The sequence below is a fragment of the Neomonachus schauinslandi genome, chromosome 2, assembly GCF_002201575.2.
Source record: "Neomonachus schauinslandi chromosome 2, ASM220157v2, whole genome shotgun sequence".
Taxonomy (NCBI): Eukaryota; Metazoa; Chordata; class Mammalia; order Carnivora; family Phocidae; genus Neomonachus; species Neomonachus schauinslandi.
The window spans coordinates 203,575,739-203,596,112 of NC_058404.1; the positions used below are offsets into that span (position 1 = coordinate 203,575,739).

The window sequence follows — 20,374 nt, forward strand, 5'->3', positions numbered from 1 at the left end:
TGCTGAGGGTGCTGTGTACTGGGTGCTGCATGCTGGGTGTTGGGTGCCAGTGCAGACTGGGACTCAGGAGGTTGGGACCAGGTCAGGCAGTTGGCTAAGAGCAGCTCTGAGAGAGCCTACAGGCAGGTTGGCGTCCACATCTGTGCCTTTTGGCCCCGATGGTGTTCCTAACACTACCATGGGACGTGGCAGTTTCGTTGTGGCGGAAATGACAGAGCCCTGTGCTGAGCTTTGTTTCCTGCGCGGGGATGGTGGGCTTTGTCAGGGCAGGGTGCTGTCCACTGCATGCACCCCAGGCCATCTTTTTTTTTTTTAAGATTTTATTTATTTGACAGAGAGAGAGAGCAAGAGAAGGAACACAGGCAGGGGGAGTGGGAGAGGGAGAGGCAGGCTTCGCGCGGAGCAGGGAGCCCGATGCGGAGCCCGATGATGCGGGGCTCGATCCCAGGACCCCGGGGTCACGGCCCGAGCCGAAGGCAGACGCCCGACGACTGAGCCACCCAGGCGCCCCCACCCCAGGCCATCTTGGCCCCAGGCCTCTGCCTTCACCTTCTGGCCCCCAGTGGTTTAAGAGCTGACCAGCAAGGCCTGGGGCCTCCTGGGAGAGACAAGAAGAACAAATGCTGTGGTAGGAGGAGACATCAGGGACAAGTTGAAGCTACTTTAACAGAAGATGCGGGGTGGTCTTGGGGAACCCTCAGCAAGCTGCTGGCCTCGGGCCCTCGAGGCTCCTCAGGCCCACCAGGACCATTCTGCACTTAGCTTTCCTTCAGAAAGAAGGTTCTGGAAATGTGGACTACCACCCCAGGCTTTGTGCCTGGTCCACGGGGGTGAGAGAGACCCGTGTTGGCCTCTGTCTCTGCTGTCCTTCTGTCTGTCCAAGTAGATGCCCTGCCCAGCTAAGCCCACCCTGCCCTTGGGGTCGCTATCAAGGTGGAGACCCTGTGGGAGGTCCCTGAGACGCGGGGCCAGGAGGTGTGGGGGGCCGTCCCTGGCCCTTGTCCCTCTCAGCAGATGAAGTGCCGCAGACCAGCGACCCCAGGGCCCATGGCTGCAGCATCCTGCCTCACGGGTGACACTGGCGAGTGGGCAGCCACTTGAGTGGCAGAGTGGCTGAATGGAAGGACGGATCCATGATGATTACAACCCTCCTGGAGCCGGGCGGCCGCGCCATCTGCCCCCAGGCTTGGCTCTGTGTGGGCTCACTAATAGGCGTTTTCATCTCGCTCTTGTCTCCGTTTGTTGAAAGCCAAGACCAGACGCTCTCGCCTGGCGCCTGGCTCCACAAAGCCCCCGGCCCTGGGCCCCCTCCCCAGCAGGCAGGGGCGTCTGGTGGTCCCTGAGGCGAGGGGAGGGGGACTTTGTTCACGGCAGGAGGAAAATCCCCAGACAACTAATAAAGGTTTGCAAAACCACAGAAGGAGTGGACGGGCAGAGAAGAGGTGGTTTTGGCCCTTCTGAGTGTGCGTAAAAGCTCGAGGGGCCTTGCAGAAAATTAGGGATGTGCATTCAGTGCGTTCCGGTGGCCCAGCTGAGGCAGGGCTCTGGCCTGCTTGGAGGCGAGCAGGAGGCACCTGCAGGTCGCCATCCAGCCATCAGGCCCAGGGCCCCGAGCCCCATGGCAGCAGGGTGAGGCAGGGCCCCCAGTGTCTGGTGCCTCCCTTCCTAAGGGCTTGGAGGGCGGGGGGCCCAGGCTCTGCACCCAGCATGCAGGAGAGGCCCAGCTCTGCTGGTGAGGACAGTGCAGAAGGCCACTGTCATCCTTGCTTGTTACCGGGACCTTGACCAGTGCGCCGAGGGTAGGAGCTGAAGTGGCCCCGTGGCCAGTGACAGGCTTTATTTTTCCCTGGAAGCTCGTTTGTTCCTTGGCCAGGATGGCGAGGAGAGTCGGACCCCTCTCAGGGGCGGTGGGGGTGGGCGCCCAGTGAGGGGGCCTTGCTGCCACCAGGAACAGCCAGCGCGCCTGCATCGTTGGAGTTAACGTAACTGATCGGACCTGCCGTTTCCACTCACACCTTTGTGAAATGCTTTCGTGCTATTATACTTATTTTATCCTAATATATGGACTTAATTTTCTTTTTAAAAACCTTCTGCAGGTTTTGGAGCCTACATGCCCTTTTAAAACATTATTTAAGCCCTAATTGTCACAGTCCAGAAGGACACTGTGGGCTGGGAGTTCTGTGCTCTCCTGTGCCCTCCCTACGTCCACGCCCACCTTTGGTCTTTGGGATGTGGATCCAGGGGACTAGGATTGCAGTATGTCCTCTTTATATATAAAGAATATTTTTGGGGCTCCTGGGTGGCTCAGTCGTTAAGCGTCTGCCTTCGGCTCAGGTCATGATCCCAGGGTCCTGGGATCGAGCCCCGCATCGGGCTCCCTGCTCCTCGGGAAGCCTGCTTCTCCCTCTCCCGCTCCCCCTGCTTGTGTTCCCTCTCTCACTATCTCTCTCTCTGTCAAATAAATAAAAATCTTTTTTTTAAAAAAGAATATTTTGATCTTTGCATTCAACTTTATAAGAGATATTTATACATATTTATTTTTTAACATGAAAGTGGATGCTTATTGTAGGGAATTGAAATAATACAGAGAAATATAAAGAAGTGATATGGAAATTTGAGATGGCGTTGCGTTCAAAAGCACCTGTTAGAATCGCTCATTATTTAAAAATTCTTTTTCAAGGAGGGATGCCTTCAGATCTATTGCTAATTTTATTTTATTTTATTTTATTTTTAAGATTTTATTTATTTATTTGACAGAGAGACACCACGAGAGAGGGAACACAAGCAGGAGGAGTGGGAGAGGGAGAAGCAGGCTTCCCGCTGAGCAGGGAGCCCGATGCGAGGCTCGACCCCAGGACCCCGGGACCATGACCTGAGCCGAAGGCAGATGCCCAAAGACTGAGCCACCCAGGCGCCCCTCTGTTGCTAATTTTAAAAGACTCTGCAAAGTCCTTTATGCTGTCAATTATGAGAACTAGTTCAAGGGGGTTAGCAGGTTAACGCCAACAGGGTACTAACCTGGCAGGGTGGCTGGTTTCAAGTAGGGTTCAGCAGTAAACCCTGGAACAGCGTCACTCCCTTGGCCCGGGAAGGGGGTGAAACCTGCCCCTTTGCTGGCGGGATCCACGTAGACTTCCCTCCGAGTTCATGGAGCCGCCTGCCGATATTTCCAGCCTCCCCCATCCTCCTGACAGAGGCGTAGGGTGAGGGTGTAATCTCATCCAGACTGAACGGGATAATATGGAACGTAAATAAACTTTTTCTCGTCAGCCCACGGGAGGTGTCCTTGTCGTGTGCCTCCCTGTCTGTTCCTCGGTCATGTGCTCGTTGTTGGACTGGGGGGCACTGAGCTCTTGCCAGACCTCCTGCTCCGTGCTCCTCACGTGGCCGTACCAGCCACTGAGGGTGGTACCATCATGACCACGTAAATAGTGTCACTGGTGAGCCAAGCAGGGCAGTGCAAATACATGTCTTCCTTATAAAGCCTCCGGTCTGCCCTGAGGCTAACACAGGGCTCATTTTCCGTTCGCCCAGTTTTCTGTGGACTGTCTTTCGGGCTTTTCACACCAGCAAAGCAGCCCTCGCTAGGACACTTGGGTGCGGTTATCAGTCCCAGACGGACTGTTAGCTGTGTTTCCTCTGGAGCAGCTGCCCCAGGACCCTGGCACCTCCCGCTCGCTCTCGTCCCTGGTTGCTGTCCAGGCTGTCACTCAACACTGGTTGGGTCCTCGGGAGCTTTCTGTGACCGCACAGAGACAGGAAGGCTCTGTCTTGTGCCTACATGCACGGTTGTCTGGGAATGGCGTTTTAGATTCAAAAGAATTCTGTCCCTCAAATTGTGAAGTTATTTTCCTGTTGTCTTCCAGATTCTCAAGTTGCTGTTGAATCATCAGATGCTATTCTTATTCCCAGTGCTCTTTACGTGACCTGCTTTTATCTGCTCTCCCTCGAGAGGCTTGTACGGTTTTTCTCTCCAGCGCTGGCATTCTGACGTTTCGGGATTCTCGGGCCTGCCGTGGGTCCCTCACCTCCCCTGGACCCCGATCTCTGTCGCTGCCGTGGCCGCCCCACTGAGGGCTCATCCTCCCTGCCCCAGAGACTCTCCTGCACGGGTTCTCTGCTTTCTTCTATGCTCTCTCCTGTCTTTCATCTCTGTGTCTCTTGTTCTCCTCTCTGGGATGTCTCCTTAATTTTATTTCCTAGCTCTGCAACCGAATTTTTTCTCTCTACATTTGTATTTTTAACTTCCAAGAGCTCTTTTATGTGTTCTAAACTATCCCCTTATAAAGAGTTCCCCTGTCCTCGGTCCGTCTCTCCTCTGGGTCCCTCCCGCCCCTGATTTGGGAGCTGTCTTCATGGTGGAGGCCTTCCTCGGCTGTGCGTTTCTCTTTCCCAGTGAGCTACGACGCCGGTCTGCGCATCTCCTGTGCTGTGGGGGACTTCTTGGGCTTCCCTGTGGGACACACGTGGTGAAGTGCTTTCTGTGTTTGGGATCCCCAGGCGTCAGGATCTTTAGGTCTTGTGTGGACGTGTGGGTCACTTCTCCAGAAATAGACCCTGTGTGGCTGGATGACAGGGTCTGCCAGCAAGGCAGTGGACAGGGGCCGGGGTGGGCCCTCTCTTTCAGGAAATAGTTGTCCCCTTAAGCCGCTTCTGAGCTGGACCGTCACCTCTGCCCCCAGTGCCTGAGTCTGTGGGGCCTCCTGTTCGGCTTCCCCAGGGAGACGACTTCTTGATTCCCCCTTGCTGCCTGGGTGGTGGTGGACCCCCGTGCAGGGAGGACAGGGCCCCTCGTGCGTACCCCAGCCCGGACCCCACAGGGCCTGGTGCGCCCAGCTCTGCTGGTGGGTCCGTGTCTCAGCTCAGGTTCTGCCGTGCGTCGGCCTTCCTTCCTCCCCAGACCTCGTTCCCTCGTCTCCTCTCCTGTTGGACCTTGTGTGATTACACTTGCACATGTCTTTACTCCCATTTTAGGGCGCTGCAGAGAGGGTGTCCGTCCATCACGCTTAACCACATCTCGGTACACCATCGCCCACATGGGCACACGCGTGCGCCAGGACACGTGGCGTGAGGGTGATCAGAACTAGCCGGGTGTGAGCTTGTGTGCGTTCGTGGCTGTCGACTTAACCAACACCGGCTCGTCATCACAGGTCCGGCGCTTGTGACGGACCCTCCGTCAGGATTTGCCTCCTTTCCCCCACGAGCCAGGCGCACAGACAGGATCGGTCTTGAGGCAGCCTCTACTCGAGTGTGGGGACCGGATCAGCAAACACGAGGCCACTGCCCGCGGGAGACGGGTCTTCGGGGCAGGTTGTCGGACGGACAGACGTGTGGTGCTCTCGCTGCAAGAGGAGTGGCCTCTCCGAAGACCGTTACTCCCTGGCTGACGGGACCACAGCACAGTGGGAGGATGTGCATACCTGAAAATCTTCGGACACACATTCCCTGCCTGCCCTCTGCGAAGATCACACAGATCTGCGTCCCTGACGGTGCTCCGTAATGCTCCCCACACGGGATGTCGTCAGCTGGTGCTGGTTGAATAGATAAAACGCTCTCTTAATTTTAATTCAACATCTTTCATGTACTCAGTGCAATTTTTGGATATCCTGTAGTTGCCGTATTTATGATTTGCACATTTCAGGTGAATTTTCTGTTCTTTACTATAGCTTTCTGTGCTTGCCACTTGCCATTGAACTCTGCAATGTCCCGGGTGTTTCCACTGTGTGTTCCTGATACCGTTGGCTTGTCAGGGTTTGGGGGGGGCTTCCTTGTCAGCGGCTGGACTTCCCACTTCCTGGCATGTCTGGTAATTTTTCATTGAGTGCTGGACATTCTGAGTGTCACCCTGTTGGGTGCTGGATATTTTTGTTTTCCTAAATATATTCATGAGCTTTGTTCCAGATGTGGTCAGGTTGCTTAGACACTTGGATTCTTTCCTGCCTTATTCTGGGGCTCCGTTAGGCAGGACCAGAGCTGCGCTTCGTCTGTGGGTACTTTCCCCCACAACCCAGGCCAGCCCTTCTTCCCGCTCTGACAGATAGTTGCACTGAGGTCCGGAGCCTTTTCTGGTCTGGCTATTGGAGCACTCTCGTTAAGAGGCAGAGACTGTCAAATTGGGTAGAAAATCAAGACCCAACTTTATGCTACCTAAAAGAAACTCACTTTAAATATAAAGGTGCAAATAGGGTAAAAGTAAAAAGATGGAAAAGATAAGCCATGCTAATATTGATCAAAAGCAAGCTGGAGTGGATACGTTACTATCGTACAAGGTCGATTTCCGAGCAGAAGCTGTCACCAGGGACGAAGAAGGTCCCTTCTTCACAGAGATGCTGATGGATTAGGGGGATGTAAGAGTGTCAACCGTTTCTACACCAAAGATGAGCTTCAAGGTACATACATGAAGACAGGCATGCAGAGCTTAAAGGACAAATAGACAAATCCCCAAGTTCAGGTGGAGATATTCAGTAGTTGGTAGAACAGACAGAAAAGCGGTAAGCACGTTCAAGACTTAACAACACTGTCTGCAGACCTGAGCTGATTGACTTCAGAGAATTCTCCCAGTGAGGGCGGAGTGTACATTCTTCTCAGACACACACAGAACAGGTATGAAGCTAGAACGTGTCCTGGGCCATAAAACAAGTCATAGTGAACGTGAAAGATTTCAGTCACACCAAGTATGTTCTCAGACCGCAGTGGGATGGAACAAGAAATTTGGAAAATCCCCCCAAATACTTGGAAACGAAACAGCACACTTCTAAATAGCTCATGGGTCTGAGAAGCAATCTAAAGGGAAATTAGAAAGTATTATAAACTGAGGGGCGCCTGGGTGGCTCAGTCATGGAGCGTCTGCCTTCTGCTCAGGTCATGATCCCGGGGTCCTGGGATCCAGCCCCAGGTGGGGTCTCTGCTCAGCGGGGAGAAGCACACTAAACACCCCTATTCAAAAAAAAAGAAAGGTCTCAAATGATTAACCTCAACTTCTAACATCAGAAACCAGGAAAAGAAAAACAAATGGAAACCTGGAGTGAGCAGAAGAAAGACGATAATAAAGTTCAGAGCAGAAATGAATGAAATGGGGGAAAAAGAAAACCAAAATTTACATCTTTAAGATAAAATTGGACTTGTATCCGAAATCTATAAAGAACCCTTGCCATTCAATGATAAGAAGACCAACAACGCGATTAAGAAATGGGCAGAAGCTCAAGGCCGTGGACAGTAACGCTTGCTTTGCAAGTGGGCCGGGTTGGGAAGTCAAGGTCGGCATCGTGGTGTGGAGCCACGCTGGTCCCAGGCGCCCTGGACGTGATGTGTGGAGAGGGGCCCTCCAGCACCGGGGTCCTCCTCCCCAAACCCAGAACCTCAGTCCAGCCTTGAGAAAAACATCAGACAAATCCTAATTGTGAGAAAGAAAATTCCCGGAAAGTCCTCAGAGCTGTCAAGGTCATCAAACACAAGGAAAGCCTGGGAAACTGTCGGCCAAGAGGACCTAAGGAAACGTGACCGCTGAATATCATGTGTGTCCTGGACGCTGGAGCAGAAGGGACATCAGGTAAAAACTAAGGAAGTCGGAGCATGGCATGGACATAGTTAGTAATACCATTATCAGCGTGGCTCCTTGATTGCGACAAATATATCACGTTACTGTAACGTGTTAACAACAGGGCAGGCTGGGTGCTGGGGATGTGGGAACTCTCTGTACTATCTTTCTCCAAAAATTTTCTGTAGATCCAAAATAAAAAGTTAGTTTTTGAAAGTGTGCAAAAGCTTTGAATAGGTATTCCACCAAATAAGATGTAAACATAGCTACTAAGCACATACAAAGACACTCCACGGCCACCTGGACGTTTGGAATCTGAAAACAAGAGGAAGTGTGGGCACGGATGCAGAGAAGTGCAAGTCCTTGCTCAGTGCTGCTGGGGCTTCAATATGGTGCGACCACTTTGGAAAACTGGCAGTTTCTTAGAAAGTGAACTGTAAGATACCATGCAACTCAACAATTCCCTGCCAGGCCTCTGCCCAAGAGAACAGGAAGAACACGTCCACACATGTGCAGAGCAATTCGGCGAAGACCCAAACTGGAAACAGCCCAGATGTCCGTCAACAGGGGAAGGGATAAGCCGATCACGTCCATCTGTGTGATGGGCCCTACTCAACGGTAAGAAGGGATGAACTATTGGTGCACATGACGGCATGGATGGATCTCCAAAGTACTGTGCCCAGTGGTGGACGCAGACCCCACCTCCCCAGTTACTACCTGTTCTATGATTCCATTTACACAACTTTCTAGGGAACACACATGAATCTGGGAAGGACAGGAAGTAGGTCAGCAGTTGCCAGAGGGGGCTTGGGGGGTGGGATTACAATTATGCTTCCATAAAGCTGTTTTTAAAAATAGGTTGTGCTAGTGAGAGCCCCCATCTGCGGTGGTGATGCGCGGGCAGCACCGCCTGAGGTCCCCCCACAGACCCGTCCCTGTTGGAGGTAGGACGGGGCTGGGGGAGGAGGCGGTGGACAGGCAGGGCAGGGGTCTCAGGAGTCCCCGGGCCTCCTCCTGGCGGAGAGCGTCAGTGCCCTCTGCCTGCCCCTGGCCGCAAGGGTGGAGGGACAGGGCCAGCTGCGCAGCGTCCGTCCATCCGTCCAGGAGAGAGGAAGGCAAAGTCAGGCGCCAGGTCACCCACGGAGCCTCAGAGCAGCGCTCTTCTAGCGGGCGGCACGGACCGCATTAGGAGCATCGTATTTTTCTAATATAGAACCAACTTTACTTCCCTAAAATGGACCCACCCCACTGAGAAGAAATTCTGTTTTGCTGTAGAATTCTGCAAGAAAGGCCAACTTCCCTTCCCTAAACCCAGCTCTGGTCTAGCATTTCCACTGTTGGAGGAGAAGCTGGGCCATTGCTCTCTCTGCCAGTTTTTGGCATCATTCTTATGCGGATTTCACAAAAATAACCTGGGGAATTTCCTTCTTTTTTCTCCTTTCCAAGAACATTTAAAATATCATTGGAATTATCTTTCTTAAATGTTTGAAAGAATCCATCTGTGAATTCTTAGACATAGTTCTCCGTTTTTGACAACATTTTTTAGAAAAGCTGCTTCGTTCACGTTTTCAAACGTATTGGAATATAATGTATTATTTGGTCATATTAATGCCCTTACAATCCGCAGGGATTTCCTGCACGTTTTTCCTAATTCTGGATGTCTTTATGCTTCCCATCTTCTTGCCCCGAGCAGGCGGCCCTGCCCGAATCCTGAATCCAGCCCGCCCCGTTGTCTTCCTCAGCGCACTGACTCCCCCGTTCGCGGTGCCCACCCCTGCCTCCTGCTCGCCTAGGTTCTCTCTCGGAGGCTCGAAACCAGGGTGTGACTGGGGTGTTCCTGCTGCCTCAGGAACGGGAGTGGAGTGTTCGGGGGAATTTGCAGCGTTGGCCTCCCCCGCCCCCAGGTTTTGCAGGATCAAGTCCTCCTCGCTCTGCTTCCCAGACAGGCAGCAATCCCGGTTCCACTCCGATTCCCTAACTCATTCATCGTTAGAGAGGTTTTACATTCACAAGGGCCTGGGAAGGGGGTTGTTCCTCCTTGTTCATCAGGCCCTCTCCTGGGGGCCGCCGGAGATGTGGCCCCAGTCCTAACGCATTGAGGTTATCTCTGCAGCCCGACAGGCTTTTTTCAGACATAAGAGTGTACGTCGTTTTAAATTTATGCTTCTCGTTATTGTCATACAATATTCATAGAATAAAATGTGCAATTTTGACCATTTTTAAGTGCCCAGTCAGTGGCAGGAAGCACGTTCACACTGTTGTCCCCACCCTCCACCTCCAGAACTTGTTCATCTTCCCAAACTGTCCTCATTAAACACTGACTCCCCATCCCCGACACCCACCATCCACTTTCTGTCTCTATGATTTTGCCTACTTGGGGAATCTCCTAGAAGGGGACTCCTACTGTATTTGTTCTTTCATGTCTGGCAAATTGCACTCGACATGGTATTTTCAGGGTTCATCCATGTCAGAATCGCCTTCCTGTTAAAGGCTGAATAATGTTCCCAAGTGCCTGGACCATGTCTGTTCACGCATCCATCCGTCACTGGATAGCTGCGTTATCTCCACCTGTCGGTTATTGTGAATCATGCTGTCTTCAGTTCTTTTGGGCATGGACCCAGGAGAACACTTGCTGGGTCACGTGGTGATTCTAAGTGTAATTTTTTGAGGACCCTCCACACTGTTTTTGATGGTGGCTGCAACATTTTACACCCCGTCGCCCCCATGGTGCACGGGGCTCGTTTCCCCACATCCTCGCCAAGGTTTGTTTTCTACCTTTTTTTTTTAAAGATTTATTTATTTATTTTAGCAAGAGAAAGCACGGGCAGGGGGAGGGGCAGAGGAAGGAGAGAAGCAGCCTCCCCACTGAGCTCAGAGCCCGACATGGGGCTCGATCTTGCCACCCTGAGATCACGACCAGAGCCGAAACCAAGAGTCGGACGCTCAACTGACTGAGCCACCCAGGTGCCCTTCTGTTTTTTTTAAACTATTATTATTATTTTTCAGTAGTCATGGGTGTAAAGTGGTGTCTCTTTGTAGTGTAGAACAATATTTGGTTGCTTTTTGTAAACATGCCCTGAGTTTGAAAAGGACTCATGCTATTTTGTTCAGGGTTTAGGTTTGGTGTGAACCTGGTTTGTAACCTGCCTATCCTTTTTCTGTCTTTTAAATAATCATGAAACACGGGTGTGTTCCCATAGAGGGCTTTCTCTGCTGGCTTTCCAAATGAGGCATCTGTGATACTCATTTGTCTGTACCCAGCTCTCAGAGCTCCTGGTGGCCCCTCACGCTCACGACCACCTGGACTCCCTGACCTGGGTGCATCGTGGCGAGTGCCCGTGTGGCCATGTGGCTGAGATGTCACCTTGTCTCCAGCTGTTTGCCGGGGCCGCAGCTGAAACAAACAGGCTGCATCGTGTCTGGGCGTGCGTTCTGCAGGGAGGAATGTTTGTTTTAACGGGACCGTGTGGAGGGGTGGGGCAGCGGGGTCGAAGTCTGCGTGGGCTCTAAAGGTGCTGAAAACCGTCACGTTGCTTGCCCAAACTGCTGTGACCATGTCCCTTCCCCAGACGGAGAGAGGGTGCGCCTCCCCAGCACTCCCCACAGCATGCATGGCCACGTTCTAAAACGGGTCCAATCTGATGACCTTGGTGCTGTCCCCAACTCTCTGGATGTTTCTGGGATTCACGGGGAGGGGGCATTTCCCCGTGGCACTCGGGTCAGGTTTTCTCCGACAGTTAAACTGCCAGATGAATCTTAATTTGGTCCAAACCCCAAAGAAAGAAGAAAGGCTTGTTGGTGTTTCGGCTAGAAGTACCCCCCAGACTGCACACGGTTAGGGTTAGCCTTGGGGTAATTGGCATCTTCATTGTGTCAAGCCTGCCCTTCAGGAATCCACAATGTCTGTAAAGCCTTACATTTAGGAGACATTTTCTCCCTCCGGGTTCTGTGGATTTCCTTGTTAAACTTATTCCTAAGTGTTTGCTCTCTTTATAATTATTGTGGCTAGAACGTTGTCCCATTTGTGTCTCAGCCTGTTACTGATTAGATGGTGCAAAGCAATGAATTTATATCTATAAATATCACGTCTAGCCATTCTGCCATATTCCGTGATGAGTCGTGGTAGGTTTTCCCTGGATGTCATGAGTTCTTTAGGTATGTGACCACGTCACCAGCAAAAGAGGTGGGCGGGGGGAGTGGGGGGGGGGGAACCCGGTATCTTTATAATACTCATTTTATTTTCTTATGAAATTCAGTAGAACTCCAAGACACTCTCCCATGGAGGGTGGGAAGCCGCCCGTGTCCCTCCACCCTTGCAGCTGGATGCAGGGCAGGGGGGCCCCGTGGCGGCTGAGACCCCTGTCCTGCCTGTCCCACAGGGGTGGGGTGGCAAGACCGCAGGGAGTGTGGTTTTAATGTTGATGAAGCCCAGTGGATTAATATTTTCTTTTAAGTTCATGCTTTTTGTCACCTCTGTAAGAGATCTGTGCATAAGTCAAGCTCACAGAGATTATTCTCTTATGTTCTCTTCTAGAAGTTTTGTAATTTTAACTTTTACAGTTAGGTCTATGATTGAGCTTTGTGTAAGGAGTAAGGGAAGAAATTTACTCATGTATTTATTTGCATGGGGATATCTGCTTGTTGCAGTGTTGCTTGCAAAAAGACTGTCCTTTCCTCATTGAGTTATCTTTGCAGCTTTGTCAAAAAAACCCAGCCGAACATATATGGGTGGGTCCATTTCTGGGCTCTCTTCCGTTCCATTGACCCATATGTCCACTCCTTTGTCCATACCCCACTGTCTTGATTATAGGAAGTCTTGAGGTCAAATATGTAAGTCCTCTAGAGTTAGTCTCCTTCTGCAAAGATGTTTTATCTAATCTAGGTCTTCTTCCATGTCCACATGAATTTAGAATCAGCTGGCAAATTTGTTCAAAAAAGCCTGCTTGCATTTCCTTGGGGTTGCACTGAACAAACAGACCAGCCCAGGGAAGACTGACGTCACAGCAGTATTGTGTCCTGGAACATGGTACATCCCTCCATTCATTCTGGTCTTCTTTAATTCATCTCAGCAGTTCTGTGGTTTTAGGCGAAGCAGACTGGCACATCTATTAAGAACAGAGGCATAGATATTTTATGTTTTTGTCAGTGTTTTTAATGGGATTATTTTAAAATTTCATTTTCTAATTGTTTGCTGTTAGTATATAAAAATACATTTGTTGCTTATTAATCTTGTATCTTGTGACCATGCTAAATTCACATATTGGTTCTAGTAGTGGTTTTGTAGACAGTCATGTTGTTTGTTAATAAGGGCAGTTTTACTTCTGCCCTGTCAACCTTCATGCCTCTCTTTCTTTTCTTGCCTTGGTGCAGGAACAAGGTCCTTTAGTACAAAGGTGAGTGGGATCAGTGAGAGGGAGCATCCTTTGCTCATTACTGAGCCAAGAGAAAAATGTTCGCTATTTCATCATAGACTATGACATTAGCAGTAGAGTTTGTTAAGATTTTATTTATGGCTCAGTGCATGATACATATCTTTTAAAATGTTAGTTTGTTGGGCACCTGGGTGGCTCAGTCGTTAAGCGTCTGCCTTCGGCTCAGGTTGTGATCTCAGGGTCCTGGGATCAAGTTCCGCATCGGGCTCCCTGCTCGGCGGGAAGCCTGCTTCTCCCTCTCCCACTCCCCCTGCTTGTGTATCCTCTCTTGCTGTGTCTCTCTCTCTCTGTCGAATAAATAAATAAAATCTTAAAAAAAATAAATAAAATTTTAGTTTGTTATTTGCCAAATATTTGTTGAGCACCCAGACATGCCAGACACTATTCTAGGTGTTGGGGGCACGGCCATGAGCTGGTCGGTTCCTGCTCTCGTGGAGCTCACTTTCTGTTGGCAGAGACCAACAAGAAAAAGCAAGCAAACAAACTTACAGTATCATTTCAGGTAATGCAACCTGTGGGAACATAAAGCTGGCTGATGAGGGCTGTTTTCTCTTCCCTCGTTTTTATTTTGGGTTCATTATCAGATCTGTAATCCACAAGAATTTGTGGTGTCACCGAGGAGTCCTGGGTCACGCTTCCCCACCAGAAATTTATCCCAGCCCCATTTAGGGAAATCTGGTTCTTTCTCCAGGCTTCTGAGGCCCCACCTCCGTCACTGGTCACGTGTCCAAGTCCCGTGTGTTTGTGGGGCTGCCCGTCCCCTCTGATCCCGATTTCTGTCTCCCTCCACAGCCAGACTGCATCACACCACAGTGCGCATGAGCTGTCTGCTCAACCAGCTTCTTCCTGGTTCTTTCCTCGGTGTCTGTCCTGGCCTTTAGGGTACTTCTAGCTTTTCTGTATGCAAAACTCTTAGCTTGTCATATTTCACAGAATTTCCTTTTTAACTCTTGGGGGTGTGATTGAGACTCACTTTGGGGAGAACTGACAGCTTCATTATGGAATCTCCCAGGCATGAACATGACAATGTCTTTATTTATTTAGAAATATTTTAGTTTTCCATTAAATTTTGTAATTTTCCCATAGATGTATTTCAAGGTAAAAAATACTTCTCTCTTTTTAAAAATTGACTTTAATCTAAATGTAACATGGTATGTAGGATTGGATCCTGGAATAGGAAAGGGGAAAGCGGTGACATTCAGATAAGCTCTGTAGTTTGCTTCACAGTCTTGCACCTGTGATGATCATATTAGCTTTGATGAGTGTGTCGCAGCCAACGGTAGAAGAAGCTGGTCAGGTGTGTGCAGGAACCCTTTGTACCTGGTGACTTCTATGAATCTAAAACTTTCCAAATGAAGTTTTAAAAATCAACAATAACTTACATATTATTTAAACGTGCATCAATTCAATTACGTATAATGTACCGTAAATGAATGCACCACAGCAGTGACCACTGTTACAGGGTGATTAGTATGCACGAGGAGCCCCAGGAAAGCCTGTCTGGGTTGGGAGCAGTGGACAAAGTTCTGGAAAAACAGCAGCAAGTGCAGAGTTCCTGAGGTGGGGACATCAGAGCCTGCTGTTCTACCCAGCTTCCCCAGGTCTTTGGAGAAAACTTCTGCGTAGGGCCCAGGCTGAGAAGCACCGGCTGGGTCTGCGCCCCCCAACCCCATGCACTGTTTTCTCCACCTCTCACCTGGAAACTGAGGCTCAGAGAAGAGTGAGAGAAGAGGGGGGTAGACTCTGGCCTCCCTCCCTGCACTTCTGCCCCCATGGAGCCAGCGTGGGACCCTGGCTGTGGGACCGCGAGCCACAAAATCCACCCACCTTCTGCGTCAGACGCTTGGACCTGGGGGTTGGGGTGGGACCGCTCGGTGTCTGTTTCCTCACCTGGAAATGAGGTTGGCAGCTATGCGGCCGGGCCCTCAGGCACCTGCCCAGGCTCCCCAGCTTCCATGCCAGGACAGCAAATGGCCTGTGGGGTTTCCGTGCCAGGACCAAGCTTCCTGCAGTTTCTGTTAATTCCCAGCCTGGAAGGTGGGCCTTCCAGAAGCCTGTTCTTCAGCAAAGCAGTGGAGGCCACAAAGGGGACACCGGGGGGCCAGGGGCGCTCGCCACCCGGCGCTGTGGTCGCCCCGAGGGTGGGTCTTGTTCAGACAGTGAGTGGCTTTGCAGCCAGCTGGTGCAGCACTAACCCACACCACTGTGGGGTGACCTCTGGTGCTCTCACCCCTGGCCTAGGAGAGGCCATGCAGCCTCCCAGAGCCACCCCTCCGTCCGATGGGCCAGGCCCCCCTTGGCTTTCCCTAAGCCTCAGGCCAGGGGAACAGCCCAGAGCTCAACTGAGGGCCAGACAAGAATGCCAGGAATCCTGGGGAGCCCGTGAAACTCAGAGCCAGAAGGGTCCTGGGCAAGCCCCCCAGGCCCACCCTAGTGTAGCAGAGCTCAGCACACAGCTGGTGCTCAATAGATGCATTTGATCACTAGGCTACAGGCCATGTGCTGAGTTGAAGAAGTCTGTATAGGGACCACCAAGTAAGGGTGCCCCCCCCGCCCTTCCCCAGCGGTCCTACACTTTTCCCTCCCAGGAGAGAGAGGGGGTGAGACCATTCACCAGCTCGGCTTTTTTTGTTTTGTTTTGTTTTGTTTTTTTTAAGATTTCGTTTGTTTGCTTATTTTAAAGAGAGAGAGAGACTGTGAGTGGGGGAGGACTGGGGAGGGGAGAGGAATCTCAAGCAGACTCCGTGCTGAGTGCGGAGGCTGATGATGCAGGGCTCGATCTCAGAACCCTGAGACCATGACCTGAGCCAAAACCAAGAGTCAGAGGCTCAACTGACTGAGCCACTCACGCGCCCCCCTGCCCCACCAGTTCTGCTTTAATACGCCAGTCCTTCTCAGGAGGGAGGAAGAGCTGTTGGTCGCTCTCACTGTAGTGTGAATTAGCTGTTCAAGGGAGGAGGTTTACAGAAAAGCGGAACCTCGATGCTGTGGGTGGCCAGCAGGCCAGAGAAGTCGGGAAAATTACAGCTACTCCCTGGATTGTGGGTTGTTGCCGCCTCCCCCACGCCTGCCAGACTGAGAGCAGCATGGGGCGCAGAGAGATTCTGCTTATTATCTGGGCAACTGTCAGAAGAGTGTGCAAGTGACTCTGGCCTGGTTTCCCGTGAATCACTGGCTTCAAATCGGCTTTATAAAATTCTGCAGGAGTGCCTGAAAACAGACCCTGAGGTTTTAGTTTTCTGTTAGTCTGGATCTGTACCAAATACCCGGTGGAGGGGGCTCCCTGTCCTCACAGTGACATGGTGGCCTTCATGTCCCCACACTCCGAGACCCTGTGGTAGTTCCCAGCAGCTAGGAAGGCCCACGGGGGGTAGGCATGGCCCAGCCTGACGAACGTCTAGTTTTCAGCCCAGAGCACTCCACCCGAGAGTTCTCGCTCTCTCTCTTTTTTAAGATTATTTATTTATTTATTTGACAGAGAAAGAGAGAGAGGGAGTGAGTGAGCACAAGCAGGGGGAGCAGTGGAGGGAAAGGGAGCAGCAGACTCCCGCTGAGCAGGGAACCCGATGCAGGGCTCGATCCCAGGACCCTGGGATCATGACCTGAGCCGAAGGCGGGCGCCCCTAAGAGTTGTTCTCTTGCCACCAACAGCAAGTGGTCTTGCAAACTACGTCCTCTGCTCACACGGTTTGGGGGTCAGTCCTGAGTAACCGGCAGGAGCAGCATAGAGCAGACACCTGCCGGAGGGGGAGTCTCTCCAGGCTCAGGACTGCACTGACCTGTGAGGAGCAGACTGAGTATGACAGTCCAGGAGGGCCAAGGAGAGGGAAACGGAGAATCAGGACACGGAGTCACTGAATTTAGAGAGAAGGGGGCAGTACGCAGCTGGGGACGGGGGCACTTCTGGAGAGGGGCAGTGATGTTCGTGCCCACCCACACAGACTTAACTGAGGGGGTTTTGTGCATTTCCACCTCACAGTTTTCGCCCAAGGCGTGGACTCAGCTAGCCTTGGCAGTGCTCATGTGGGCTCATCACGGGTCAGAGGACAGAAGCAGACAGAAGGGTGTCGATGGGAGTGGGGATGGTTGGTCACTGGTCCTGGCTCAGGATGGCAGGCACAGGGGAGCCTGGGCTGGGGGGCCCCTTGCGGAGGAAGCATGCAGGGATGATGGGGACGCTGGCCAGGCAGGGGCACCCCAAGGGGCTGAGCGCCCCAGGCTGAGATTGCCCCCCATGCCTGTGACGTGGGGTCGCTCTGCGCCCAGGAGCCACTGAAGGGCCGGGGCTCACCGCAGTGCCAGCCGAGCTTGAGCTGTAATTACATGTCTCTGTCCTGTGGGTTGAGCCACAGAGGGCGTCCGGGGAGGTGTTTGTTGTTGCCTGTGAATCAGGAGCTCACGAGAAAAGTGGCGGCTGGTGCAGCAGAGAAATTAGGACCTTGGTGCTCCACACGCGGCCTCCAGCAGCTCTGGGCCAGGGGTTACCCCCCAGCCCCTGCACGCCAGAGCCTCAGCAGACACCTCGCCCGGGGCTGCCCCTCAGCCCACCTGTTCACGCATTCAAACCGTCCCTTCCACCACCTTCTGTCGGACGCGAGCCCCAGAGAAGACATGCCCAGCCCCTCCCGGACTCACACGGACACGTGCACGCAGCCGCACACACAGATGGGCAGATGCACGCCCATGTGATCACACTTCCCTGCTAGCACGGACCTCCTCCCTCCCCTGACACACACCAGGCCAGGCTCCCCTCCATGGATAGAAGCTTCCAGAACTGGCTGGGGCTAGGGCTGGGAGGGCAGGAGCAGAGACGGAGGGAGACCCGAGCCCCGGGCCGGGACCCTCGCTGGGCAGCAGCGGCCAGCAGGGGGACCTGGCCTGACTCACCACCCTTCTGTCGCCAGGGGCCACAAAAGACATGGGGAAGATGCTCGGCGGTGACGAGGAGAAGGACCCCGATGCAGCCAAGAAGGAGGAGGAGCGCCAGGAGGCCCTGCGGCAAGAAGAGGAGGAGCGCAAAGCCAAGTACGCCAAAATGGAGGCCGAGCGTGAGGCCATGCGTCAGGGCATCCGAGACAAGGTGGGCACGGGGCGTGGGGACAGCTGGGCTCTGGCCAGGGCACCCCTACCTCACACAGCCTGGACTGGGCTCTTCCTGCCTCTCCTTCGCCTGGCTGCCCGGAGCAGACCTTCGGATGGTACACTCCGAAGCCCCGGGAGGTGGTCCGATGGGAGGTGGTCCGATGGAGGGGAGCAGGACAGGAGAGGTCCGCACACCCCCGGGAGTCCACGTCTGCTGCACAGGCTTGCCAGCATTAGGGCTCACCCTGTGGGACACCAAGTCTTTCCTGCTCTCCACAGTGGGCCGGGGTCCCATCCTCATGATCGGGTCTCCCAGGCTCTCTGGACCAGATGGTGGTTTCTGCAGGAGAAGCTCTCCCGCCCTGCTCCTCCTGGAGCTGTCCCTCCGGGCTGCCCAGGGGCAACCGGCTCTCAGGCAGACCCTGAGTGGGGTGAGTCATCATGGGCAGGGGACTGCACCCGAGCAGCCCTGGAGGGTCCTCATAGCTTCTGAGGTTCACAACAGGGTGATGGGGGAAAAAGGCCTGCAGACTGAGGTCTGGCTTGGGGGGTGGGCTTCGAGTTGGCAGCCACAGCCCTCCTGGGAATCATCTGGGCTCCCTTCCCCAGTGAGTGGGACGGTGAAAGCATTGTGCCGGTCACAGATGGGGAAACCGAGGCCCAGATTGGGAGGGGTAAGGGAGGCTGAGCTGGCTGCGAGGCTCACAGAGCACTGTGCCAGAGCCGCAGGGGGTCCAAGCCCCCGGGGGTGTGTCCATGGCCCATCCTCCGTGGACCATCCAGCAGCCAGGTTGGAAGGGTGGGAGAGAGGGCAGGTGTTGGGGGAGCTGCTCCAGCTCCATCCAGGGTGGGCCAGGCTGGGTGCCAGGTGAGGAGATGGGCCTTCCCCTGGGGACCTGGGAGTTTCGTGAGCCCTCAGCATCCCCCAAACCATATGGCCTCCCAAGGTCTTCAAGGCCACCCTGGCCCCAAGCCAGGCTGGGCCTCCTCCACCAAGGGTGCCTGTGGCCTGGCGGTCACTGGGCCCGGGTGCCTGGGTAGGAGACTCAGGAAGGGGGGAGTGTTGCCTTGCTTGGTTCCTTCCTGCCCCTAACCCCGATGACCCTGGCTCTGGGTTCTGAGAGAGGTGTTCCCAGACCCTGTGGATAAAACCTGCTGGTAGGGGGCTGGGTCCCCTCAGGAGATCTCCGTGGTCCCCGGCCCTGGACTCTGAGATGCCCAGGCTGCGGGGTGGCAGAGCCTAGACCGCAGGATCTTCCCACCTGCTGAGTTCTGCCTCAGTGTACCCAGGGAGGGGCCAGCTCCACCCAGCCTGAGGGCCAGGCCTCCCAAGGTGGGACGGCCCAGTGGGGTGCCTGCACATCTCTGAGCCCACGTGGGGCCCCCAAATTGATAGGGGTGTGGGGACCGCAAACCTCAACATCCCACCACTGGTCACTGGACACCTTTTCTGGGGACCTTCACAAAGCTCCTGATTTTGCTGTGAGAGCCACTCACGAGCACCTCCTGCCCTTTTCTGCCCCAGCACTGGCCCCTTCTGGGTCAGGCAGCTTAGGCTGTCGGTGGGGGTATCACTGTAGGGATCAGGAAATGGGGGATGAGGCAGAAGGGGGAGAATCAAGAGACAGAGACAGACAGATGCCCAGGCAGAATGTCTTCTAAGAGGGGAGGAATCGGGTGATGGTGGCCATGGCTTGGGGGAGCTGAGGGTGGGACAGAGACAGAGAGATTGGGGGAGGCTAGGGGGTGAGGGAGAGGGCTGGAGCAGCTGTGTTCTGAAGCCTGTCTGTCTCTCTGTATGTCTCTCTGTGTCTGCTGCCCACGGCTTTGCCCCACGTGTGCACCCCAGTGGCGGATCCTGGGAGGGCCTGGCCTTGAGCCTCACAAACGGGTCACAGTGTTTGGATAGGCCTTGGGGCCCCTGGGGGTGTGGAGTGGGGGTGGCCTCCCCAGTCTCCCCCATCAGGAGGCAGGTGCCAAGTGAGCCCCCTCCCCTGAGCCTGGGCCTGGCCCTCGGAGACTCACGTGCGTTCGTGTGAGTTCATGGGCTCAACAGACTCCACTCGTTTCGCCTTTAATATGGAAGCCCTTTCTGTCCCTCCTCTCTTCAAACCGTCCGCTGGCTCCCATTTCATCCGGAGCCCCAGCCCAGGCTTGCGGTGACTTAAACCCACTGTGCACTGGGCCTCCTTGGGGTCCACGTTCCCAGTGCCCCTGGGCTTTGGCGTGGTTGCTTCTCTCTGAATCTCTCCCTGAGGCCCCTCCCTCCCCTCCCCACCCTCCACACAACCCTCCCCGTCTCCTGCTTTAGTTGGCTCCCCAA

The 20,374-nt window shown here is 53.6% G+C and overlaps 2 protein-coding genes across 7 annotated transcripts in view; both read left to right on the forward strand.

The window, feature by feature from the left end:
* The window catches only part of GAK (cyclin G associated kinase), a 364,833-nt gene that overhangs the window by 76,136 nt on the left and 268,323 nt on the right, over positions 1–20,374 (forward strand). The window lies entirely within an intron of this gene.
* The window catches only part of CPLX1 (complexin 1), a 32,900-nt gene that overhangs the window by 7,611 nt on the left and 4,915 nt on the right, over positions 1–20,374 (forward strand). The window contains exon 2 of the mRNA XM_021677690.1: positions 17,874–18,049. Coding sequence (XP_021533365.1) covers positions 17,874–18,049 — 176 coding nt within the window. The remainder of the gene's footprint in view (positions 1–17,873; positions 18,050–20,374) is intronic.